Source organism: Syngnathus floridae, chromosome 12 (assembly GCF_059516105.1).
Source record: "Syngnathus floridae isolate MCC-2025c chromosome 12, RoL_Sflo_1.0, whole genome shotgun sequence".
NCBI classification, from domain to species: Eukaryota; Metazoa; Chordata; class Actinopteri; order Syngnathiformes; family Syngnathidae; genus Syngnathus; species Syngnathus floridae.
This window is the reverse complement of record NC_142424.1, coordinates 273,909-298,287: the sequence shown is the minus strand read 5'-3', so window position 1 is coordinate 298,287 and position 24,379 is coordinate 273,909. Positions and strand designations below refer to the sequence as shown.

At 57.0% G+C, this 24,379-nt stretch overlaps 6 protein-coding genes and 1 pseudogene across 10 annotated transcripts; 4 read left to right on the top strand and 3 right to left on the bottom strand.

Moving 5' to 3' along the window:
- Positions 1–19: 19 nt before the first annotated feature.
- On the top strand, positions 20–3,080 carry LOC148389209 (uncharacterized). Its single transcript, XM_088392755.1, has 2 exons — positions 20–777; positions 1,147–3,080. The coding sequence occupies exons 1-2, from the start codon at positions 657–659 to the stop codon at positions 2,070–2,072; spliced, it is 1,047 nt and encodes a 348-aa protein (XP_088248881.1). The 5' UTR covers positions 20–656; the 3' UTR covers positions 2,073–3,080.
- A 137-nt stretch (positions 3,081–3,217) lies between these two features.
- Positions 3,218–12,682, top strand: LOC148389207 (uncharacterized). Of its 2 annotated transcripts, none has more exons than XM_088392748.1 (4): positions 3,218–3,748; positions 4,046–5,908; positions 6,817–6,891; positions 11,222–12,682. In XM_088392748.1, exons 1-2 carry the CDS (start codon positions 3,667–3,669, stop codon positions 5,218–5,220), a joined length of 1,257 nt encoding a protein of 418 aa, XP_088248874.1. In that variant the 5' UTR covers positions 3,218–3,666; the 3' UTR covers positions 5,221–5,908; positions 6,817–6,891; positions 11,222–12,682. The 2 variants fall into 2 exon arrangements, with proteins under 2 accessions (XP_088248874.1, XP_088248873.1); XM_088392747.1 differs by having other exon boundaries at positions 3,218–3,844.
- On the bottom strand, positions 6,462–8,571 carry LOC148389208 (radial spoke head protein 3 homolog B pseudogene; annotated as a pseudogene).
- On the bottom strand, positions 9,752–13,304 carry actr1b (actin related protein 1B). Its single transcript, XM_088392753.1, has 11 exons — positions 13,067–13,304; positions 12,246–12,310; positions 12,097–12,172; positions 11,794–11,919; positions 11,590–11,714; positions 11,248–11,464; positions 10,916–11,008; positions 10,674–10,848; positions 10,509–10,570; positions 10,394–10,434; positions 9,752–10,179 (listed from the first exon to the last, which is right to left on the bottom strand). Exons 1-11 carry the CDS (start codon positions 13,112–13,114, stop codon positions 10,077–10,079), a joined length of 1,131 nt encoding a protein of 376 aa, XP_088248879.1. The 5' UTR covers positions 13,115–13,304; the 3' UTR covers positions 9,752–10,076.
- A 614-nt stretch (positions 13,305–13,918) lies between these two features.
- On the top strand, positions 13,919–19,285 carry wdr36 (WD repeat domain 36). Of its 2 annotated transcripts, none has more exons than XM_088392734.1 (22): positions 13,919–14,242; positions 14,341–14,368; positions 14,441–14,541; positions 14,610–14,727; positions 14,907–15,039; positions 15,140–15,194; positions 15,634–15,766; positions 15,892–16,064; positions 16,130–16,244; positions 16,315–16,380; positions 16,543–16,632; positions 16,706–16,848; positions 16,950–17,067; positions 17,131–17,296; positions 17,524–17,632; positions 17,724–17,803; positions 17,865–17,972; positions 18,058–18,289; positions 18,384–18,494; positions 18,563–18,644; positions 18,733–18,923; positions 19,065–19,285. In XM_088392734.1, the coding sequence occupies exons 1-22, from the start codon at positions 14,093–14,095 to the stop codon at positions 19,212–19,214; spliced, it is 2,652 nt and encodes an 883-aa protein (XP_088248860.1). In that variant the 5' UTR covers positions 13,919–14,092; the 3' UTR covers positions 19,215–19,285. The 2 variants fall into 2 exon arrangements, with proteins under 2 accessions (XP_088248860.1, XP_088248861.1); XM_088392735.1 differs by having other exon boundaries at positions 13,924–14,242; positions 17,398–17,632.
- Positions 19,286–19,445: 160 nt separating this feature from the next.
- pisd (phosphatidylserine decarboxylase) lies at positions 19,446–22,949 on the top strand. The gene is made up of 9 exons (XM_088392754.1): positions 19,446–19,556; positions 20,285–20,328; positions 20,398–20,531; positions 20,875–21,009; positions 21,157–21,258; positions 21,393–21,516; positions 21,767–21,928; positions 22,070–22,230; positions 22,325–22,949. The coding sequence occupies exons 1-9, from the start codon at positions 19,513–19,515 to the stop codon at positions 22,547–22,549; spliced, it is 1,131 nt and encodes a 376-aa protein (XP_088248880.1). The 5' UTR covers positions 19,446–19,512; the 3' UTR covers positions 22,550–22,949.
- A 162-nt stretch (positions 22,950–23,111) lies between these two features.
- Positions 23,112–24,298, bottom strand: rnf224 (ring finger protein 224). Of its 3 annotated transcripts, none has more exons than XM_088392764.1 (3): positions 23,937–24,298; positions 23,623–23,851; positions 23,112–23,528 (listed from the first exon to the last, which is right to left on the bottom strand). In XM_088392764.1, exons 1-3 carry the CDS (start codon positions 24,014–24,016, stop codon positions 23,220–23,222), a joined length of 618 nt encoding a protein of 205 aa, XP_088248890.1. In that variant the 5' UTR covers positions 24,017–24,298; the 3' UTR covers positions 23,112–23,219. The 3 variants fall into 3 exon arrangements, with proteins under 3 accessions (XP_088248890.1, XP_088248891.1, XP_088248889.1); XM_088392765.1 differs by having other exon boundaries at positions 23,623–23,802; XM_088392763.1 differs by having other exon boundaries at positions 23,623–24,298.
- Between the last annotated feature and the right edge of the window lie 81 nt (positions 24,299–24,379).

Sequence of the window (24,379 nt, the reverse complement as noted above, 5' to 3'; positions counted from 1 at the left end):
GGGGGGGGCAAAAGGCAGAGCGAGCACGCCCTGAGCGGTCGGTTGCCAGAGAGCAGTACATTTTGCTTTTGTGGTGTGGTGTGGTGTGGACAGGGCTAAAAAGAACTCCAAATGGATTTGTGGCCCTTCAAGCACTGCTCTTCCTTAGTCTTGTTACACTTGTGGACCCCAAAAGTGTTTGGTCGTGGTGTGTGAGCAAGCTCCACAAGGGGAAGGAAGCGGAATCCTTAATTCGCTACCTTTATTTGAACACTCTTTTCGCTACTCAAATTCAACACAGTAAGAAATCATATGTGACTTTGAATCGTTGCAAGATGGCGGAAATCCCGTTCGCGTCCGTCTTTTTGCTGACGTCACCTCACCACCGCGGGCGCGAGTTGATGACGTCAGAAGAAGCCAAGGCGCATAAGAGCTCCAATCACGACAAGCCTGGAAGCGACCGCATTGTGCAAATGTTGGGCTTCGACGGAAGCCGTGTGTGGCCGCTGAAGCGTCTCGGCCGAGCTTAGCTGCTCTTAGCTTAGCTTAGCCGAGCCGAGCCTAGCCTAGCCTAGCTTAGCCTAGCCTAGCCTAGCCTAGCCTAGCCAGGCTTGCCCCCGAAAGACACGCCCTTGTGATCGGCCGCCGGGCGGCACTGCAGTGGGGGTCGTGTGAAAATGTGCGCAACAAGGACAGCGGAGTGCGAGGAGGAGGGGATTTGTGGGGCCAAAGACGACAAGGAGCGACAAGGACTCGACGCCGCTTGCGAGCCGCAGCAGCCAAGAGCTCACAGCGCAGGTTTGTTTGCACGCCTTCCTCCGCTGCCGATTGGCATCTCCCACACACAGTCAGGCAAGCCGCACCCCGCCCGTTGCTGAAAACGTTTCAGGTGTCTGTTGCCAGGAGTTGGGCAAGCCAATGGAAATACGAGCTTGCAAAAGCAAAAAGTATGCCGCTCGCTCACTCCAAGAAAACGTTCTGAACATTCCCAGAAACAATCGTGCTGAATCTTTGTACTACTTTTACATTTTCAGTGTATGTACTTATTGTTTTTTTGTGAATGTCACTGATTTACCATTGACGCTGGAGCGCATCCTTCTATTTTACAATAATTAGCCAAGTTATGAGGAACATTTACATTGAAATGGCCCTCCCTCTCTCCAACAGGGCCTCTTTGCGTTAAGGAAGAAGAGCAGGAGGAGCACGTCACCAGGTGGCCGTCCGCCCGGGTCTCGCTCAAGAGTGAAGGCGATGGAGACGAAGGTCCAGGCGGAGGGGCGGAGCCTCCCGGCGGCAGCCAGTCCAGTCGACGTGTGACAACGCGAGGTGGCGGCGCGTCGTCCCCTGCGGAGGAGGGACTCTCTGCGCCGGTGTCAGGTAGCGACGACGACGAGGCGGCGCCGGCGGCAGCACCAGCTCGCTCTCCTCACGCTCGGGAGGGCCATGACGACCGTGGCTGTGAAGATCACGTGAGGTGCGGCGCTGACGCCAAACGCTGGCAATGTTCCCAGTGCGGCAAAAGCTACGCCTATAAGGGCAGTTTGAAACAGCACGTGAGAATGCACACCGGAGTGAAACCTTTTGCATGCTCACTTTGTGGCAAGCGATTCTCTGAGGCCAAAATCTTAAAACTGCACACGAGAACGCACACTGGAGAGAAACCTTTTGCGTGCTCGCTTTGTGGTCAAAGCTTTTCTCAGAGGGGAACTCTCAGCAGTCACGCGAGGATACACACCGGAGAGAAACCTTTTGCATGCGCCTTTTGCAGCAAAAGATTTTCTCACAAGAGAAGCCTGGCAACACACGCCAGAAGCCACACAGGAGAGAAACCCTTTGCCTGTTCAGTTTGCGGCAAACGATTCCCCGAAAAGGGAAACTTAAAACGGCACACGGGAACGCACGCCAGAGAGAGATCGTTCGCCTGCTCGGATTGCGGTCAGAGGTTTGCGCAAAAGGAAGACTTCAAACGACACGCTGGGATCCACGTTGTCAAGAAACGTTATACGTGTACGGTTTGCGGGAACGCTTTCTTCAATAAGGGAAATTTGACAACACACACCAGAATACACGCTGGCGAGAGAGCTTCTGTCTGATGTGGCCAATCATTCCTTCCTTCCTTCCTTCCTTCATTCCCTGGAGGCCATTGGACACGTGCTGGGGAAAGTTTGGACCCGTAGCTTTTAGCGTTGGCTGAACCCGCTTCAAATTCCACACGATGAGCAACCAGTGCTCCACGTTACGTGATGCACCGCGAACGCAAGGTTGTAGAGCTCATCTTAATCAAATGCAACTCTTCAAACACTGAGACTGACTGAGTGTGTATTGGTAGCCGACGCGCATTACGTGCGCCGCTGCCCAATTGGACCCATGACAAACACCGCTTTAAAATGGAGCCTGCGGTTCTGCTGCCGTCGGCGCGCCGAATCCTCCTTGGCTCTCGGGAGGGGGGGTCGTACGGCCGGCCCAGTTGCCAACAAAATTCACCCGCCGATGGGAGAGTTCTGTGCAAGTGACGTCGCGTCAAGCGCTGCAGATTGGAAAGTTTGCACCGAGACAAATGGTGCAAAACGACAACTTTGAAGACATTTCATCCTGCGCTCCAATGCGACTCAATTGTACGTGACCGTCGTCTTGTGGTGGATTCAAATGGTAACGCTCAGCTCGGTCACCTCGTGGTACAGCGTCCGCCCTGAGACTGGAAGGTTGTGCTTTCCAAAATGGGAGCCATTGCCTCACTGCTTGGCACTCAGCATTAAGGGTTGCAATTAGATCACCAACTGATCACTGCTCCCCTCTCCCCCAAATCACACGCAGAGGACAAGTTTCACCACACCTGTCAGGGTTTTTCAGATTATCCTTATGGTATGATTATGTTGGAATGCCACCGGTAATAAATAACCTAGCTTGTCCCATCCTACACAAGGTCGGAAAACACCCCCTGATATGTTTTGACTAGAGGACAAGGGCTTTCTCTCTTCAGTCCACTCGTACCCCCACCCTGTTTCTCTTAATAAAAATGCTCTTGCAGGAGCTGAGAGTCAGACCTCCATTCGAACATCGCTGTGCGTACAGGACTCTCCACCTGCAGGTGTCTTAAAGGACTTACTTGTCTCCCGTGTGGTTCTTGCAAAATAAGTTGGAGTGAGCGAATCTCTAACAACACCCACGTGTGCGTGTGTGTGCGTGTGCGTGTGTGTGTGTGAGAGAGAGAGAAAAGATGATCATTGGGACTTTAACTTCAAATGGAGCCACTGAACATATTCCGATCGTTTGATGTGTTCCTTTGCTTTAAGTGGACGTCGCTGCTCTGATTCGATTTTTTTCGCTATTGTCCTCCGCCACTTTTCGTTCTGATCTGTGAATGAATGCATCGATTATTTCAGGGCTCGCCCTCGCGGCGCGCGTAGGTAACGCATCCGTTTGTCCCGGCGGTCTTGCCGTACATCGTTCGCTGCCGTTGTTAGGTCGCGGTCGTTTCCTTTTGTCACCCGGCCGGCCGCGCTGGTCGTCAAGTGAAGATCTCAGCGGTTCAGTCTGGTCGTCTTCTCGGTGCACGGTGTTTTAGCGTAGCATAGTTTAGCTTAGCATGGTTGATCTTAGCTTAGCTTAGCCTAGCCTAGCCTAGCCTAGCTCAGCTCAGTGGCAAACAAAGAGCACCTAGCAAATGTGATCGTCGCGCGAGGCAAAATGTGCACAAGAGGGACGGCGAAATTCGAGGAGGAACGTTGGGAAGCAAAGGACGACAGCGCCAATCCAGCTAGCACCGCAGGTTTGCTGACCACGCGAGTTGCATGTTTACCGCCACGAGGGCAACCCCATGCTACGTACGAAGCACTTTCTGCTACTCTTGGAGGAACGCTAAGGTGTAAGCAAAGTGCATGCAGACAACATCCAAGGACTTCTTTCACACTTGCGATCAAGCGCGTTGGCATGGCTTCATTGGGGGGGAGGATAAATGTGTTAATCCAGCTATTATATGAGCCGCTTTCGTCAACACCAAATTCAAGTCAAATACACGAGCTCAAAGTGCAGCAAAGCACACATTTTGTCTTTGTTTGTCACGCAGACGTCGCTGACAAAGATCCCCATGTCGGCCACCGGGAGACGAGCTCCCTTCCCGCTGGAGGGGGAGGAGATGAGCTGGAATCCCCTGGAGGGGGAGGAAATGAGCTGGAGTCCCCTCGGGTGAAAGAAGAAGAAGAACAAGAAGAAGAAGAAGAGGAGGAGAAACAGGGGCCTGCTTGCGTGAAGGAGGAAGAGCAGGAGGAAGACGTCACCACGTGGCCATCCGCCGGAGTCCCTCTCAAGAGTGAAGGCGATGGAGACGCCGAGGAGAAAGATCCGGGCGAGGCCAGCGGAGGGGCGGAGCTTCCCGGCGGCAGTCACCACCCGGGCGGTGACGGGGATTCGGCGGCGCCCCGGTCGGACGGCGGCGGCGGCGGCGAGGACCCTGCGTCACGCTCTCCTCCTCACGCTCGTCACCACGAGCGCTGGAAATGCTGCGAGTGCGGCAAAACGTACGCTTCCAAGAGCAGTTTGAAGCAGCACACCAGAATGCACACTGGAGAGAAACCTTTTGCATGCTCACTCTGCGGGAAGCGATTCTCGCAGAAGGGGGGCTTGACGATACACACGCGAACACACACCGGGGAGAAACCTTTTGCCTGCCAGGCCTGCGGTAAACGCTTTTCTGAGAAGGGCAGCTTGAAACTACACACCCGGACGCACGCGGCAGCCACCTCGTTTTTGTGCTCCGTTTGTGGCGACAGGTTCCCCGGCAAGGAAGATCTAAAAGTGCACACGCAGACACACGCCAATTGGAAACCCTATCTTTGCACCGTCTGCGGCAAAAGCTTTGCCGCAAACAAATACTTGCGAGAACACTCGACAACGCACACGGGCGAGACGCCGTACGCGTGTGCGCTTTGTGGCAAAGGTTTCTTCAATAAGGGCAATTTGACCACGCACACCAGAATGCATGCTCGAGAGAGACCTTTTGCCTGCTCCCATTGTGCGCAGCGCTTCTCTCGGGAGGAAGATTGGCGCCAGCACGCCAGGACGCACACTGGCGAGAAGCCTTACGCCTGCACCGTTTGTGGGAACCGTTTCCTCAACAAGGGCCATTTGACAACGCACACCAGAATCCACGCCGGGGAGAGACCTTTCGCCTGCTCCGATTGCGGCCAGACCTTTACTCGACGAGACCATTTGGCGAGCCACGCGCAAACGCACACGCGCTAGCCAGCCAGCCAGCCAACGAGGCCTCGGATGGACATGTCCGTCGACTCTCCGGCCGTCGGGCCTACAATCAATTGTTGCTTTGGCAAAAGCGGGTCATTTTTGCACATTTGAAAACAAAGTCGTTGCTTCCGCAGGTGTGAAAGCACGTGAACCTTTTGGATCCATGTGCGGCTGGCCTTCTAGAAGTTGTCTTGATTTGGGCGTAGCTCCCGTCCACTTGCCTGTCCTGTCCTGTCCTGTCCTGTCCTGCCCTGCCCTGCCCTGCCCTGCCCTGCCCTGCCCTGCCCTGCCCTGCCCTGCCCTGCCCTGCCCTGCCCTGCAGGTTGCGTCCTTTGGCCAACTTGCTTTCTTTGGCAGCGCTCTTTCGGCAGAATTTCACACCCAAGCCACCCATGTATTGGAATGATGTAGTGGAATGAAATTGCATCGTTTCCATTCGTTCTACATAAATGGCAAATATAAAGGAAACATTTGAACGCATCTCTTTGATCTGTAAATGATTCAATTGTGTCACCCAATATACGACATCATTCGACGCTGTTTTGTGGGTAGCTTTGTTTTTTTTCCAGTCATCTCGCGACACGGAATGAAGTCACGCGAGATTACGTTTCCCCCTGCTAACGTCATCGCAGGTGACGTCTGACGTCATTTCCTTTCAGCCACGGTGTGTCCTCGCGAGGTGCTGCAGGTAACTAAATCTTGTTTTTTTTTCTTCGCCCAAATTTCTGCTCTAACTGAGAAACTCTCGGCCCTTATGCGCCCGCCCCTGCCATTTTTATTGGTTCATTTATTTATTTATGCCCCTCGCAAGCAACTGAGAGAGGAACTGTGACGTTTGTATTAGCATGTTAATAGCTAGCCGCTAACTTCATGGCAAAAGTATAAGGAAAAGAAGAACGAAATGAAGTGAAACCTCCAATGAGATTGTATTTATATCTCTGCTCGTACGTCTTTTCATTGAGTGCTGGTAATCCGCTGGCTGGCATTTCCCGCGCCGCGAACGAACGAACGTAGGAACGGCTTTGGCTTCATTTGTAAAGTTGAGCCACCTGCTGAGTGACTGACTGAACGTCCGTCCGTCCGTCCGTCGGTCCGTCGGTCCCTTGCGTTTCGATTAACAAGCATGTCAAACTGAAAAACGGCAACGGAGTGAAAATGCGTTAGAGCTGAAGTGCTTAAACCAGACTTTAAAAAGCATCTTGGTGTCCTTGATTTGGGCCTGGCATGGCAGTGCAACGAGGTCAGTTGTTTGACTTGCCTTTTATTCGTTTTATCGATGAAAAACGACGACTACAATGAAACTCGAAACTCGACACAAACTGTGCTCTCAGGACGAACGCATTCGTTTTGCGTGCCCTCGCGGCAGTCGTGGGATGGCGGGGCGGGCGGGGCAAGGACGGGACACCCTCAACTGGTCGCAGGGCACACAGAGACAAGCAGCCAAAGCAACAAATTCCCCAAAAACTCCCTGATGAAAATGAAAAACCAAGGATAGGACCCCAGCCGATTCCACCCTTGCATGTCGGCAGACTGCTTTTGACCCGCAATAACATTTGTGCGTCCGATGTTCTTGTTGCATAAACGGCGGGCCCGCAGCGCAGATGCCACGCCAGCGACGGGGTGACGACCGAAGAGCCCGCCCACGAGCCGCTGCGATCCTTCTCCAGTGCGGTAAGAGGCGCTGTCGCCTGCCCAAAGACACTTGGGCTCGTTTTGCTTCCCGCTCTGGCCTGAACCGTTGAGGTGAGCCTGGCGGCGGGCCTGGCGGCGGGCCTGGCGGCGGGCCTGGCGGCGGGCCTGGCGGCGGGCCTGGCTCCGTGGGGGTTGCGACGCCGTCAATCTTTTTGGCGCGACTGAGAGTTGGTGCGCACGTGGCCTTTCCCACCAGGTCGGTCAGGGGTGCGGCCAATAAGCGCTGCCGTTCTGCCCAGCTAGCTTGCGCCTCTCTGCGTCATCCTCGCCAGAGACAAAGGTTTCTGTCTGTCTGTCTGTCAATGGCTGCATTCTGAGCAGGCAAAAGGTTTCTCTCCAAATGTTGGTCAAGCAAAGGCTTTCCCTCAGCGAGAACGTTTGTGAGCCGAAATATGTCTGGAACGCTGGCTACGCTAACGCGAGCGTCGGCCGACTCTTGAAGGGAGGCCAAGAAGCTTTCTGAGCCGGCTGGGCAAGCGAGCGCACAGGTGCGCGCGCTTGCCCACCCGCTACTTGTCCGGGTCGGCGGGCTGCGAGTGCAGATGGGCAAAGAAATCCCTCCTCTCCAGGGCAATGTCGTGGATGATGGCATCCAGGAGCAGCCTGGCTGAGTTCCTCTTCTCCAGAGTGTTGTTGACCTCGGCCGTCAGCCACTGGAAGAAATTCACCTCGATGTCTCTCTCCACCGGGTCGTAGAAGTAGCCGTGTCTCCTGAGCGAGGCGAAGACGGCGGGGAAGAGTTTGGAGAGGAACTGCTGCGCGCAGGCTTGGGCAGCTATCATCTCGGCCGTTTCTTTCTCTTTCATCACCGCCGCCTTCTGCTGGGCGATGCGGCACTCCTTTTCCTCGGTGCGGCGGCGCTCCTGCTCCTGCAGCCGCTGGACCTCGGCCAACTCGGCATTGCGCAGCTGCTCAAAGGCCCTCTGCTGGGCCCGCAAGCAGGCCAGTTCCTCCTCCTCCATCACCTCCAGCAGGGACTGCTCGATGGTCTTGCCCACCAGGACCTCCAGCACCGGCTGCACCTCCCTGTCAAAGTCAAACAACTCGCCCTCCTCGATCTGGGTGGCCACGTCTTCGCCCGATTTGGCGGGGATGAAGAGCGGAGTGGCCGGTCTGTCCAGGAAAGGGTCCGTTTGCGAGTCGTTGTCCTTGGTCACCAAGATGTGACTCAGCTCCTCCAGGTAGGACTCGGTTTGGACGTCCACGTGTTTCCGTCCGGGCAGGTTGTCGTGAGTCTTGAACCACACGTGGTCCCTGGACCTCACAAAGTCCACCGATCGCCTGCGGAATCCATGCTGCTGCTGAATGTCGGCCGCGTGCGGCGCCACCGCCTTCCGACCGTGAGCGTTGCCCCTGATCACCCGCCGATCGTACAGAATGTTGCCGTACTCGCTGTTCTCCGTAGGCGAGCCGTTCAACTTTGAGCGGCTCTCCACCGGCCTGGGCCGACTGGAGAACACGTACGTTGGGTTTTTCTCCCGCTGAGCGTGGGAAAGGGAAGCCATGGCGGCAGGCAGGCAGGCAGGCAGCCAGGCGTGGCGTGGCGTGGCGTGGCGTGGCGTGGCGTGGCGTAGCGACCCACTGGCTCCACGAGGTTTGCCCCTCCGCTTGCCGGGTGAGGATTTGCCTCTTGGTCGTTCGTTCTCGTCCCAAAAAGTCACGTTAGCTCTTTTATACGACCGCCACGTCATCACTCGCATCAACCTTGTGACATCATTTGGTCTGTCGCGCGGCACCTTGTGATGTCATTTAGTCACTGGTGCCTCTTGTTTTTGAATTTTCTGCTCTCGCGCTCAACTTTGTCAGCGCCGTTAGGGCGCGTGCCTGCGAAGAAGCCGCCGTTTGCCTGTGGTCCTCCGCAGAGGCATCTTCTTTTTTTGGTCTTTTGCGCTCTGGTGAGCTCCTCTGGCCGCCAGATTCTGTTGCGCAGCATTCATTGGAACGCTTCGCATCCATTGGAAGGCTTCGCATCCATTGGAAGGCTTCGCATCCATTGGAAGGCTTCGCATCCATTGGAACGCTTCGCATCCATTGGAACGCTTCGCATCCATTGGAAGGCTTCGCATCCATTGGAACGCTTCGCATCCATTGGAACGCTTCGCATCCATTGGAACGCTTCGCATCTATTGGAACGCTTCGCATCCATTGGAACGCTTCGCATCCATTGGAACGCTTCGCATCCATTGGACCGCTTCGCATCCATTGGAACGCCTCCCATCCATTGGAACGCCTCCCATCCATTGGAATGCTTCCCATTCAAGAGGTTTGACTCGGCCGAAGGCAGATCCTTGCCGCATAGTTTTGGTTTATGCAACCAGAGTCAGCTGACTCTTTTAGGTGAGGGCTAAAGCTAGCAAAGCTGTCGTGTACCGTAGGGCGTTTGAATCATTTCGGTCCTCGTGTTATTTGTCTGTCTTCATTTGTCGCTGTTTTCAGTGTTGCCACTCTTTAGTAATGTCATTTTTGTCACGCCTGTCCAACGCAGGCCCAAGAGCGCAAGCGGCAATGGAATGAACAAAGACATCAACGATTGCTTGGCTTTATAATGAGGGGAAAATCCAAATTGACTTAACTCAAACGTACTGAAACAATCATGTCACTCCATGGCAATGTTTCACTTCACAGCAACGTTGGCAGGGTAAGCACATTTGTAAAACCTAAGAGCATGTGTGTCTGTCTGTCTGTCTGTCTGTCTGTCTTTCTTTCTTTCGCGCGCTAACAGGGATGGCAAAAGCAACAACGATAATGCCAATATCCTTTGTTGGGTGCTTCTTTGCCGTCGACGCTTAAACGCTTCCGGCACCAATGTTTTTTTTGGACCAAATGAACCGCCCAAGTGTTTACAGGCGCACAATTTATTCGTCTTTGGCGCGAGTACAGAGAGGGTGCCCGTCCAGCCGTGGACCTGAGCTGGCTACCGAGGATGCCGCCGGCAAGCTTGAACTCTCAGGCCAAAGCGGGCACTAGTAGCGGCGGCAATTTTCTCACACCATAGAAAACTTTGGAATGGAACCGTAGCAGAACAAACAAACAAAAAGAATTGGACTTTAATTGTCACGTGGCGTTGCGTATACGCCTTCTTGCGGCGGGAGCCATCCTCAGCAGGGGTTTTTTTTTGGGGGGGGGGGGGGGTCTGGCTCTTGTCAGTGTGCGCCGGGGGCGGCTTAGAAGGTCTTCCTGTGGATGGCGCGGGCGCGGTCTTCCTCGTACTCCCGCTTGGACACCCACATCTTCTTGAAGGTGTCCAACGACGCCAAGATGGAGCCTCTGCGGGTGGGCGGGGCCACACATCAGTAGCGAAACAAACACTTTTCGTCTCAACCTTTTTCCGAGCGGTCCGCGGTGATAAGCTCAAAACCGGGCCGGGTTGTCCTTCCATCTTAAGTTCTATTCTTTGTATGGCCGCGCAAACACGGAACTCCGCTTGCTTCGCGGTCTGCGAGTTCCAAAAAACTAACGGTAACAAGAAATCAGTTTGTACCCGATCCACGTGGAGTAGAGTCTCTCCTGGGGCGCCGAGATCTGGGAACACGTGGAGCAGCTTTAGTGGCGGGAGAAAAATAGAGAAGAACCGTGAAAGAAAAACTAAGTCTGACCTTGATCTTGACATCTTTGGGCGCAAGCTTCTTCACTTCAGTCAGTAGTCTCTCCCCAAAGCCTTAGGGGGAGGGGAAGGCGACAGTGAGTCAGGCCGTGCTTGGTGACAGACAGACGGACAGACAGACAGACAAACAGACAGACACGTAGGCGCTTGCTCCCACCTTTGATGAGCGTGGAGCCCCCGCACAGCACGATGGTAGAGAAGAGCGTGCGCCTCAGGTCCATGTCGGACTTCTGGATGGCATAGGCCAGGACCTCGTGGATGCCCGAGCTCTCGTCGCCCACCAGGTCGGGCCGGAACAGCAGCTCGGGGGCGCGGAAGCGGGCCGGTCCGATCTGGATGCAAGGGCGGGATCGGTCAGCGCCGGAATCGGGCGGGCGGGGCCAAGAGGCGGCCGCTCACGTTTAAGGCGCTCCCATCCGGAAGGACATACTGGGCCTTCTCCGTCTCCAAGGTCTCGTCCTTCTGAGGGTTCAGCGACAAGTAGCACGCCCTCTGGTGGCAAAAGCCGACGCTACGTCAGTCACACCGCTTCTTTTTGTCCGGTTGAATTGTTGTTGTTTTTTCGGGCGACAACTTTAGTTAGTTGGCAGTTGTTGGAAAGGTTAGCATCAGGCTAATTTCCACTAGCCCCTCAAATATGTCAGCATTTGTTTGTGCAATGTGCCGGCAACTTTAACCTTCTCTTTATCGGTTGTGTGTTTTTAGGCAGCCCTCGGGACGCCCGCCGTTACCTCTTTGATGGTGCGCACCACCTCGAACTCGGCCGAGGTGTTGAAGTTGTAGCCTTCCTTGCGCAGGAGCAGGCGCAGGTAGCGCGACACGTCCCTGCCGGCGACGTCCACCCGCATGATGGAGTGCGGGATGGCAAAGCCCTCGTAGATGGGCACCACGTGCGTCACGCCGTCGCCCGAGTCCAGTACCACGCCCGTGGTGCGGCCCGTGGCGTACCTGAGCGAGAGGACAACCGCCGGCGACGTCGTTGGCCACCACGGGTATTCCGCCGAGCCTTTGGGCTCCACCGCGCAACGCCAAATGGTACGCAAAGAAAGCGCTCATCTGTGAGGCAAACTTACAAACTGAGGACCGCCTGCATGGAGATGAAGAGTGCGGGAACATTGAAGGTCTCAAAGAAGACCTCGGCCGCCTTCTCGCGGTTCTTGCTGGGGTTGAGAGGCGCCTCGGTCAGAAGAACGGGATGCTGCCAAACAGACGGCCGACAGCTTTACAAGCCCCGCCCGCCCGCCCGCCTTCAGCTTCCGCGCGGCCGTCGAGCCCACCTCCTCGGAGAAGGTCTGCAGCTGCTCCTTGGAGTAAACGTACTGCCAGATCCTTTCCATGTCGTTCCAGTCCTTCACGATGCCGTGCTCCATGGGGTAGCGCACCGACAGCAGCCCGCGGTGCTCCTGGTGTGGCGAGGCACAGAGCGACAAGGCGCGCGCGCGCACCTGCATTCAGAACCGGGCTCGCCGCCTGGATGCAAGACTTTGTTTGACTTGTAAGTCAAGGTAGGGCTCGGTCTCATTTTTGGCCTGCCTTGGCTCAATGAAGGCTGGCAAATGGCGCCAGCGTGTCGGGATTACCTCTGCTTTAGGGCCGATAAAAAGGTCTCCCTCCAAGGCACCCGCCATGACGCGCACGTGTTTGGGACGCCCCACACTGCAAGAGACAATCAGCACATGCTTGTTTTCAAAGCCGAAGAAGGGCGGGCGGGCAGGCCGGGCCGACTTACTAGTTGGGAAAACAATATTTGGGGATCTGATCTCCGGCAAAGCCAGCCTTGATGACCCCTGAACCCTGTGCACACAATTGTGAAAAGATGAGATGTACAGTGTGTGAGGAAGAGGAGGCTCATGAGACAAGGCTGCAGGCCACGCAACAACAAACCACCACTTTGTCCCTGTCCCTCACTCAACGCAAGCTGTGCTGCTGTGCTGGATCGCATCCCTTCAAGCAAATCTCAAACACACACACACACGATCGGTCGGTTCTGCAAAACGTCGTCTCGTCGGGGCATTGCAATATCCCGGCCCAATTCCGATGAGTGTCTCTTGAGAATGGCAGCTTTCCGATCCCTGATGCCTTACATACAACTGCAACGTGTTGTGATGCTGAATGTTAAAACAAGTTTTTCAAATATAATAAATGTGTGGTGATGTTGAAGCTAAATGCGGCTGGCTGGCTGGCTGGCTGGCTGGCTGGCTGGCTGGCTGGCTGGCTGGCTGGCTGGCTGGCTGGCTGGCTGGCTAGCTAGCTAGCTAGCTAGCTGGCTGGCTGGCTAGCTAGCGTTTGTTGTCTGTCATTTGGCAGGTTAGCTAGAAGCCGGTCAACTAATATTCGGGGCTAGCCCTCATTGATGCTGATTGTCGTTCGTCGTGTTTGTTTGTCATCGGTTATCGGTGCAGATAATAACGACCACGATAACAATACGGTGGCGGGGCGGGTAAGCAAAAGGCTGCTGCGGCGAGCCCCAAAACAATAGCGTTGCTAAGCTAATCGCTAGCCCTCGACGGCCTCGGTTTGGGTGTGGGTGAATGACGTCATCACACTCACGTTATCGATCACCACGGGCTGATTAGCTAAAATGTCATAGGACTCCATGACGGGCGAGAATGTTGAAGCGCGCGGCTGTCGGCGTCCACTTTCGGTGCTCAGTGACGACCAAGGCGTGAGGAGGAAAAAAAGACGACCGACAGACCGCCCGCCCTCGCGCCCGTTCCTTCGTCGGTTCGTGCGTTGGTTGGTTGGTTGGTTGGTTGGTTGGTTCGCTGCGCCGCTGAGCCGCGCGACCGCGACCGACGCGCCTCTCCTTCCACGTCCCGCCCTCCAGCGCCGCCATACGTCGCCCCGACGGGCTCTCAGCCGCCCTCACCAATCACATCCATCGAAGCACTGCATGACAGACGAAAGGCTGAACCAATGGCAATTAAGATCACTTTACGACCGCCGCTGATTCGAGTCCGTCCACTCCGTCGTAGCCGGCCGGCTAGCTCGCGAGACGGAAAATGACTCTTATACTCTGTCTGTTCTTTCCTTGAGGATTCACTTTTCCACCAGGCCTCATCGAGGTGCAGTCAAGGTTTAGACCTGAAGGCATTGTTCAGTGAACAATAACCGTGCAGGATTCCCAAAACAACTCGTCTCAAATAATATCATAGGAAAACCTTTGGCAGAGAAAAACCACTGTATGGATTTACCCTCCGAGAAATGAGAATTTGAACTTGTTTGGGGGACTAAAACTGGCAAAATCAAAAAAGATCTAAAAGTTTAAAATGATAAATATACAACAGACACTGAGACGCACAAATCTTTCCCCCTAATTTGGATTGGATTTCAGTGGAGCCGGCCGGCCGGCGTGACGTGTCGTGACGTGCATGACGTATCTTGAAATGAGCGGAGCGGAACGTTCGGTTCGGTGTTGCAGTTTCCCACACGGGCCCTTTGAGTTGCCGACCGCCCCGGTGTCCGCTCCGGTCTTCCCCTGGCTCATCTGACTCCATTCTCGTCTTCTCCCGCTTGGCTGTCGTTGTCTTGGTCTTGGTCGTCTCTTGGACTGGGGTTCCGACATTTTCGGCTTTGATGGCGGGAGGAGGCGGAAGTAGTTTGTTCAGCGGATTCCGGCTTTTGGGGCTTTACTGCAACCACGTGCCGCACGTGCTCCGCTACCATCGTAAACATCGGGAGTTCTATCTGGTGACTTCAGTCGGCAAATGTTTGCACACGTACAACGTAAGAACAAGAGTCGCTCCGGCCTTTTTTCACTGCCGTACTTGGACTTTGTGCGTGGTTCTGTTCTGTTCTGACTTTTGCTCTCGTTTACGCTGCAGGTCAACCGTTTGGGCATCGTGGCCATCAGTGAGTATTGTTCTGGTTGAGGAACAAAGTGAGGGCCGCGTTTGGCTGACGTCGTGTGATGCTGTCGCCTAGGTAACAGCCTCCAGGATGACATCACGTGCTTGGCGGCAGACAGGATGTTGACTTTCGCCGCCGCCGGCTCGCTGGTGCTGGCCTTCGCTAAGAACAAAGAGGTCGGGCGACTCACCCGACGGTCCTCGAGGGAGTGTTGGGCAGGGACTGGAGTGTTCTCTGCACGCAGGTGGTGATGCGTTACCGTGGACACAAACAGGAAGTGCGCCTGCTGCTTCCTTTCGGCGACCAGCTGATCTCGGTCGATGGCGGCGGGCTCCTCGTTGTCTGGGACGTTCAAAGCGGCGGTGAGTGAGGGCGCGGCCAAGGGCCACGCCCGTTTATCTGTGTGTGTGTGTGTCTGTCTGTCTGTCTGTCTATGCGCGTGTGTGCAAGTGTATACGTGTGAGGTTCTCCATGTTTGCTCCATGTCCACGCCTGCTTGCCGTTGCATTGCCACGACGCGTCGTGCTCTTCCTATGGGCAGAAGTGTACACGCAGCTGCACTTTGAGCCCGTCGCCTTCGAGGTGTCGGCCTTGATGCACCCCAGCACCTACCTGAACAAAGTCCTGCTGGGGAGTTGCCAGGGCCCGTTGCAGCTGTGGAACCTCAAGAGCAGGTGAGCGCCAAGTCGAATGGAGCGCAAGCCAAGAAAAAATGTCGCCGTCCTCACGCTAACGTTGCCATTTTTCCCTTGGCGTGCGTGGTGCGACCTTCAGCAAGTTGCTGTACACGTTTGCCGGCTGGTCGGCCGGCGTCACTGTGCTGCAGCAGGTGAGTGGCGCGCAGCTCCCCCTGGGTTGGCTCTCAAATCTTTGTGCATGTGTTTGAATGTCGCCGATCGATGTCCCTTTTTGGCGTGTACACGTTTGCTTCTACGCCAGCAGGCCTGTTGTTGGAACTGTGTCGCTGGGTTCCTTCCAGACCCATCATGGAAAAAAATCTTGAAAAATTGTTTTCGGTCCTCTTCAATTTCCAAGCAAAAACTTAATTTAAATCTTTGGGACTTTAAACACCCCCAAAAAAGCAAAAACGAGACAAGCTGCGTGGGTTTTTGCTCTCCTCCCAAACCTTTGTCTGGCCACAAACAGAGCTCAGGGCTGCTTCTTATGGAAGTGCAACGCCATTCAGCCTTAAAGAAAATGGCCACATTTTGTGTGGCGGGGGGTCCATTTTTGCCAATACTGACGAGCAGCGCCAATGACCTCCACAGAGCCCGGCGGTGGACGTGGTGGGTGTCGGCACGGCGACGGGCCGCATCGTCATTCACAACATCCGACTGGACGAGACGCTGATGGCCTTCACGCAGGACTGGGGCCCCATCACGTCGCTGGCTTTTCGAACAGGCGAGCGAGCGAGCGTGTGTGTGTGTGTGTGTGTGTGTGTGTGTTTGCTTGCGTGCGTGCGTGCGTGCGTCTGATCCGACGTCTGATCCGACGTCTGATCCGACGTCTGATCCACCCGCCCACAGACGGGCCGCCCACGCTGGCGGCGGGAAGCCCTCAAGGTCACCTGGCCTTGTGGGACCTGGAGCGACGGCAGCTTGCGGCTCAGCTGAGACACGCCCACAAGACGGCGGTGAACGCCAGCTTCCTGCACGGCGAGCCGCTTCTCATCACCACCGCCGCCGACAACGCCATCAAGGTCGGTGCCGGCGCCGCGGCGGTTCCTCCGACCGCCTCACGCCTTTTTCTTTGCTTCTTCATCAGGTCTGGATCCTGGACCAGGAAGGGGGAGGAGCCAGGTTGCTGAGGAATCGCCAGGGTCACAGTGCCCCGCCCACCATCATCCGTCATTATGATGGGAAAAACATCCTCAGCGCAGGTAAGGAGCTTGACGAAGAACAGCGGCCTATTTACATTCCCGGTCACAAGAAAATGTCTCCCCCCTTCAGGTCAAGACGGGACACTGCAGTCTTTTTCTACCGTCCACGAGCGACTCAATAAGAACCTCGGACACGGTCTGACTCCGCCCACTTGCACCTACACAACACCTGATCCATTCTTAAAGTGTGTGTGTGTGTGTGTGTGTGTGTTTGTGTGTGCGCGCGCCCGCTTCCCATGAGTTGTTTGTGTCGTCTTGCTTACGTGTGTTGTTGTTGTTGTCATCTGTGCTCGTTTAGGCTCGCTCAATAAGAAGAAAGAGCAGAAGAAGAAGAAGGGCTTGTCGTACGAAGAGCTGCGGCTGCCCGCCGTCACCGCCTTCTCCTGCGGTTGGCGCACACGCACACATGTGATGTCGGGGTCAAGATGGCCAACGTGAGTGACGTCCGCGTTTATCGACAGCGGCGGCTCGCCGGTCGGACTGGGACGGAATCGTGGCGTGTCACCGTGGTCGCCTGGCGACCACCACCTGGAGCTACCAGCGCTGCACCATGGGGGAGCACCACCTCAGGCCGCCGGGGTGCGGCAGCGGCGCCGTCGCCACGGTAATTGCGGCGCTCTCGCCACGGTAATTGCGGCGCTCTCGCCTTGCCGCCGGCCTTCGCGTGTTGACGGCGCCGCCGCCGCCGCCTGTCTGCTTTCCCAGGCCGTCGACATCACTTCCTGCGGGAACTTTGCGCTGGTGGGGTCTTCGTGCGGCCGCGTCGATGTTTACAACCTGCAGTCCGGACTTCACCGCGGTTGCTATGGAGACGAGCAGAAAGGTGAGTCGGCCGCCCCTCCGCGCGTATCTCCCTCTCGTTGACGCCGCCGCCCCTTTCCGAAAGCTCACGGCGGCGCAGTGCGGGGCGTGGCCACCGACACGCTCAATCAGCAGACTGTCACCGCCGCGGCCGATGGGCTCCTCAAGTTCTGGCGCTTCAAGACCCGCAGACTGGAAGAGCAGATCCAGCTAAATACGGCGCCCGCGAGCATGAAGCTCCACAGGGAGAGGTAGCGAGCCGCCTTGCATCTGGCGCATCAAATGCGCGCAGACCCAAATGGCGCTTGCGCGTGCGTGAGCACATGTGTTTTGCCGCCACGTTGTTCCCGAGGGCCGCTTCCTCCTCGAGCTGCGCTCCTTTGTGTCCTGCGCGCGGTTGCTTGCGTGCTCCGTTCAGACGGCCGGCCAATCGTGTTGCGTGTTGGCTCACCGGCGTCGGGTACCGTCTCCTCGCCAGCGGTATGCTCGCGGTGGCTCTGGATGACTTCACGCTGCTGGCGGTTGACGTGGAAACCAGGCGAGCCGTCCGCAAGTTTGCGGGTCACCTCGGCAGCACCAACGACATGGTGAGTGAGACGGGCCGAGCCGTAAGCATCCTTTCGGTTTTTCCAGGGCGGCCCAAGTCGCTAACGGGCCGTCGGGCCTCGCCTTTGTCAGACTTTCAGCCCGGACGGCCGCTGGTTGATCACCGTCGGGATGGACTGCGCCGTTCGCACATGGGACCTCCCGTCCGGCAGGTGAGAGTCCCGCTCGTCTCCGACGAGTGCATCCAATCAAAGTCTGGATTCCCCCCCTCAGTCTGGTGGACTGCTTCCTGGTTCCCGTGGCGCCGGTGGGCGTGTCCATGTCCCCTACCGGAGACTTCCTGGCGACTTCGCACGTGGACAGCCTGGGCGTGTGCTTGTGGTCAGCCGCCAAACATTGGCTTCCTCTTCACGCAAATGAGCGCGGCCAATCACCACGCGCCTCTCCTCCTCCTCCTCCTCCTCAGGACCAATAAGAGCCTGCGTGGGCCCGTGGGGCTCCGCCCGCTGCCGCCCGACTACCGGCCAGAGACGGAGACTCTGCCGGGGGCGCCGGAGGCCGAGCGGGAGGTGACATCGGAGGAGGAGGGACCCGACGAGGCGTACGCCTCGGCCGAGCAGTTGGGGGCGGAGCTCGTGACTCTGTCGCAGCTGCCGGAGTCCAGATGGAAACATCTGCTGTGCCTGGACACTATCAAGGTGAACGCATCGTTGCGACCAACGATTGCGGCGCGGCTCCCGTCTGGCACGACGACACCGCCGTGACGACGATGTGACGACCGGGTGTTTTCAGAGAAGGAACAAAGCGGCGACGCCTCCCGTGTCGGGGCCGTCGGCGCCCTTCTTCCTGCCCACCGTGCCGGGCTTGACGCCGCGCTTCTCCCAACCGCAGCAAGGAACGCAGGTTGGCGGCGGGCGCACAATTTTGTCCCACGACATTCTCGCATTGATCATCTGGTGTGTTTGTGTTAGTCCAAGGTGTCGAGCTGCAGTTTGCCCTCTCGGGGCTCAAAGTTCAGTCGTGCTCTGGAGGCGGGTCTCGGCGCGGGGTCGTGTGAGTGCGTCGCCACGAAATCGGATGGGGTGCGTCACGATTGCATCATGGAGTTGCCTTGCCTCGCCTCCTTTTTTATCTCATCCAGTCACCGTCCCCGCGGAGCTGTTGAAGAGTTTCGGTCCGTCTGCCGTGTCGGTGGAGCTCGCCGGGCTGTCACCTGAAGGGGGCGGAGCCAGCGGCGGCCTCTTTTTGGCCTTCATTGGCATGATCGAGAGCATGCTGGCCAGTGGGCGGGACTTTGATCTGGCGCACGCCTACCTGTCGCTCTTTCTCAAGGTAAACTGCGTCAGGGATGGTTTCGATATACAAGTTCTTCGCCGGTTGATTATGCGCTGGACTCAAATCGGCGACTCGGGTCGAAAGGACGAGTCGGTGGAACGGGAGATTTTTTTTCTGCAACCGTGTTTTCATTGACAGCTTCACCTGCGCTCGCTGGCCCAGGATGCCGTTGCCACGGAAGCGTTGGTCCGGCTCTCCTCGCGGCTGGAGGCTGGGTGGGCGGAGCTCCGCGCATCTTTCAATCAGTCGCTTTGTTTGTTGACGTACGCCAAGAGCGCACTTTTGTGAAGATGCGCCTTCAGGCTTTGCGCATGTCAATGTGCTGCTTTGTTAGCAATAAAGCAAAAGTGTGACGTCAATGTGTTTTTAGACTATTAACTTAGCCAAGAGCGGGAAAAAGCGGAGTGTTTGTTCTCGGTCGATTATGTCGGGCAATGACGAATGTGACCCAGTTGCCTGTATGGCAAGAGAAGCATGAAGTCAAGGTTTCCATTTCCTAAACCATGCGCTCAATCCCGTTTGACGTCACCTTGAGTGCGACGGACATAACTCCCGCCTCAGCGCACGTCACTTCCGTACACATAAGATGGCGGCGTCCTCGTGGACGGCGCGCGGCCGGAAGATTTGCAGGTAATTGTATTTTGGGGTCTTCCCCATGCTTTGAAAAGCTTGCAAGAGGCAGCAGAACATGATTGACAGCCGACGCACCGAATGACGCCACCGTGTTCACGCGTAGTCGACAACTTTCACTCTGTCGTTGTCGTTCAGGTCTGCGCCTGTCATTGTCGCGTGAGCGGCTCCCCTGTAGGCAGTCATCGCCCGCCGGCCGGCCGGCCGTATATGATAAATGATATATGATATATGATGTGATAGCGTTGGTCGCAATTTGTGCCGCTGAACGGAACGAGTGAACCATCGTGGACGAAGGGTCATCCGGCTGTATGCATTTGGCCGTCCATAAATGCAATGACGTCCAAAGCTGATGTGGTGTACATATGACTTGTGAGCTCGCTTCAAGATCACGTGCACAAGTAGCACTTGAAGTAACTTTTCCGTCTTGCGACACACTGGATGGAGTTGCCTCCCCGTGCATGGCCTGGCTACATGTAGCCAGTCCTTGCTTTATTTCCATCCATTTCCCTCGGCAGTTGGCTCACAGAATTGAACAATATTACAAGCAATTGTTCAAGCGAGTTCAAAACGCACACAGAGCAGGCACCAAACACCAGTTGCACAAGACGGACCCAACGCACAAATCACGCAGTTTGTCTTTTGAGAATCCCATAGACGGCGGATGCAATCCATCAATGGGCCTCGAATGGGGTGTCGCGACGCTAACGCTAAGGTGTATGTTTCAGATTCATTCTTGTGAGCGGCAGCCAGCGACGCCTCTTCAACTCTGGTAAGTTGAAGGAATCCGAAGCGTTGAAAGGAAAGGAGGCGGGCCGATCATCTGTCTCCTTTCTGTCAGGTCGCGGCTCCCTGTTGCGTTACCGGCCCCTCCCCGTCCTGGTGGCGACTGGCGGTGCTTACTACGGTTACCGGCAATACAAAAGGCGGGACCGAGCGGATGGAGCCCCGCCTGCGCTGGCCACGCCCACTCAGGTGAGAAATTGCTCTCGGGTGGGCTGGGTGGAGCCTCAGAAGGAGGCGGGGAAGTGAACGAGTATTTGAAAAGCCCAGCGAGCGCTCGCTGCGCTCGAGTGGCCGAGGACCCGCGCGGTGAACCTGGCTCTGCCTTCCACCCGGCTGGCATGGCTGGCAGATTGCCTTCCCCTGCTACTTTGTGCCTATCACGTGCGGGCCTCACTCTCAGTCAGTCACTCAGTCAGTCACTCAGTCACTCAGTCACTCACTCACTCACTCACTCACTCACTCACTCACTCACTCACTCACTGGAGCGCTCCCCGTTTAGCCGCTGTGACCAGGCGTGCGTCCTGTCCCGCAGGTGGCCCTCTATCGCTCCTTCCCCACCCGCCTTCTGTCTCGAGCGTGGGGTCGCGTCAACGGGGTGGAGCTCCCGACGTGGCTCCGCAAACCCGTCTACTCGCTCTACATCTGGACCTTTGGAGTCAACATGCAGGTCAGAAGACGCAGCCAGCCGCAAATAGCTCCTTGTCCCTTTGAGTTGATGCCGCGGACGCTCGCACGTGCCGGGAAGCTGCGGAGCGTTGCGTGCCTTAGCCGTCTCATTTGCGGCCTTAGTGCGGACCCTGGTGTCGTCCAATAGGAAGCGGCGGTCGAGGACCTGCGCCACTACCGCAATCTGGGAGAGTTCTTCCGGCGCCGTCTGAAGGCGTCGGCGCGGCCACTTTGCTCCGCCTCCTGCCTGGTGAGACTTCCTTCCGCTACGAGCTCCTCCTCCTCCTCCTCCTCCTCCTCCTGCTGCGGCGGCGCAATTCGAAAGAACGAACCGAGATGGAAATGATCCAATTTTTTTGACCCTTGACGTGTGATCGATGTCAGGTGTCTCCGGCCGACGGCAGGATCGTTCACTTGGGTCGCGTGTCCAGTTCGGAGGTGGAGCAAGTGAAGGGCGTCACGTACAGTCTGGAAGACTTCTTGGGGCCGCAAGATGGCCGAGACAAAGGTGAGCCGGGCGGCACCCGCGTCGGATAGCCTCGAAACGGAGAACTCAAGTGACTGCGGTGGTGACTCTTGTTAGTGAGGCTGAAAGTGAGATGGAAGGCACGCGTGTGTGTGTGTGTGTGTGTGTGTGTGTGTGTGTGTGTGTGTGTGTGTGTGTGTGTGTGTGTGTGTGTGTGTGCGTGCGTGTGTGTGTGTGTGTGGAAGTGACCGCCTCGAAATGACCCCCGTTGCCATTCCTTTCTCTCTCTCAGCCAGCCTGAGCACGCGTGCAGAGGCGACGTCCTTCCGGGACGGCCTCCTGACCAGTCCCGACAACGACCTGTTCCACGTTGTGGTGTACCTGGCCCCCGGCGACTATCATTGCTTCCACTCGCCAGCTGACTGGACGGTGGCGCTCAGGCGACACTTCACAGGTCACTTCCTGCTCCCTACCTCCCTCCCTCCCTCCCTCCCACTTGTGTGTGTGTGTGTGTGTGTGTCAGTCAAGGTCGCACACTTTGTCAGGCATGGAGTGTGACGTACGCGGCATGAATGGAGTGAACTTGTGCGCTCAGGTTCGCTGCTGTCGGTGAGTCCGGGCGTGGCGGGCCGCGTGAAGGCGCTCTTCTGCCTCAACGAGCGCGTGGCTCTGAGCGGCCGATGGCGCCACGGCTTCTTCTCCTTCACGGCCGTGGGCGCCACCAACGTGGGCTCCATCCGCATCTACTTTGACCGAGTGGGTGGTCGCCCAAGGCACATATGGAAGCCGCCGGCTCGCAAAATGCGCGGCTAAGGCGTGGCACGCCGTGTCCTGTTTGTGGCGCTTTCAGGAGCTGCGGACAAACGCGCCCGGCGACACCAAAGGCCATTTCCACGACCTGCGTTACGGGGAGGAGCCGGCCAAAGGGGGCGTGGCCCTGCAGCGGGGGGAGGCGGTGGGCGAGTTCAACTTGGGCTCCACCGTGGTGGTCCTCTTCGAAGCCCCGAAAGCTTTTACCTTCAGCGTCCGGCCGGGACAGAGCGTCAGGGTGGGCGAGGGCCTGGGCAGCCTTTGATCGGCCAAGCGGCCGGCTTCAACGTCACAAGTTTGGCCGGTAAATAGCGAGGCGTGAGCGAGCTCGGTCCCCTCGCGCCTTGCGGTTGCTCTGTTGTCGGAAATGATGGCGTCCGTTCAAGTCCTTGTCCGGATTCTTTTTGGAAGTTAAGGAAGCCTTGTGATTTAAGGCCTGCCCCTAAACGACTTTTTTTCAATTATGAGCTGCGGTGTGGTTGACGTGGACGGACGGACGGACGGACGGGCCACCCTGGGCATCTTGCTTGCATTTCTTGCCACCCTGCTACGGACAAAGCGCGAGCGCGTGAGTGCCGGAATGCACGCCCTGCGCGCCCTGCGCGCCCTGCGCGCCCTGCGCGCCCTGCTTGTTTGCAATTAAAAAAACATTCTCTCGCATGATGGATTAGAATGAATGTCGGTTATTAGTGGATTTGTGCTTTTGGCAGAAACCGCCGCCGCCGCCGTCGTAATAGGTCACTTGTCACGGTGGGCCGCAGTCGTCGCGATGCTTTCCACACCTCTCATTCGGTTGATTTATTTGAAATCGGAAGTCGGGCCGTTTGCTGTCAATGTCGAAGCCCGTCGGGGCTTGGAATTCAAGTCAAGTTAGGGTGCGATAAGATCAGGTCCATTTGAACTGCCTCAATGATGGTATGACCCCGCCCCTTGTTTTAGCCCCGCCCCATGCGGCAGCAGCACAGCCAATAGGAAAGCGGCTTGCAGCAGTCGCCGTGGCGATGAAAGCGTGGCTGGGCGAGGCCCCCGTGCGACCACGCCTCGGCGCCGGCTGCGTCCTTCCCCGCCCAAGTGGTCTTCCCGGCCGCCGTCCCCTCGCCGCTGGACGACGCCTCGGCAACGCAAGGGGCAGAGTGGCCGTGCGTCTTGAGGGCCAGGAAGCAGGTCAAGTCCAGGTCCAGCGCGGCGGCTCCCCCCCGGGGACGGGGCGTGTTCTGACGACACTGAGGACACGGGATCCATACCTGACCGAGACCAAATCGGAGGCCAGGTAGTCCCAAACATCGTAACGAACGAACCCCGAGTCGATGCGACCTGCCGCCGACAGGAGTCGCTCACCTGCTCGTTGATGACGGCGTCCAGTCGCTTCACGCACGCCTGGCAGAAAGTGTGGCCGCAGTGCAGTCGCCGCGGCAACCGTGCCGCCAGGTCATAGCGCCCGAAACACACGATGCACCGCAGGGCTGCCGCCGGGCTGCCGCCGCCCGCCTCTTCGGCTTCGCTGGACATGTTGATGATCTGAATGCAGACGTGCGGCGAGATTCTGACGGCGTGTCTGTCGTGCGATCTGGCCAAGACGCACGCAGTTGCCAGATGGCAAAGGTGCCGCGGCGCTGAGTGCAGGTCCACCAGAAGCCCGAAAACAAACATACCTGATGATGTCACATCCTCGCTGTTTTGGACTCGGAGCTTGTTTCCGCCACTGCCGCCACTGCGGCGGGATCCTGCTCATTCGCTCGTGGGCAGCCCTGCTCGCCTTCACGCCGCTCGGATGAAATATTCAAGGCGTTTCTTTCCGTCGGCCGCCGCTTCTCAGGTTGCGCTGGTAAGCGGCGGCGGTTGCCGAGCAACAGGGGCTGGCTGAGCTTGTGTCGCCTGCGATCGGACGCGGTTGGCCTCGCAAGTTGATCATTTTCTTACTGATCCCAATTGCATTTGTCGGCAGCGGGCTTTTTTTCGAACACGTGTACATTTGGATCAATACCGTCGACTGAAATTGGGCCTCCCTGTAAGACGAACTTGACGAGCCCATTGTGACATCCTTGAACGGTGGCGAGGAACGCTGATGCGCGGTGCAGATGCTTCTGTTTGGCAG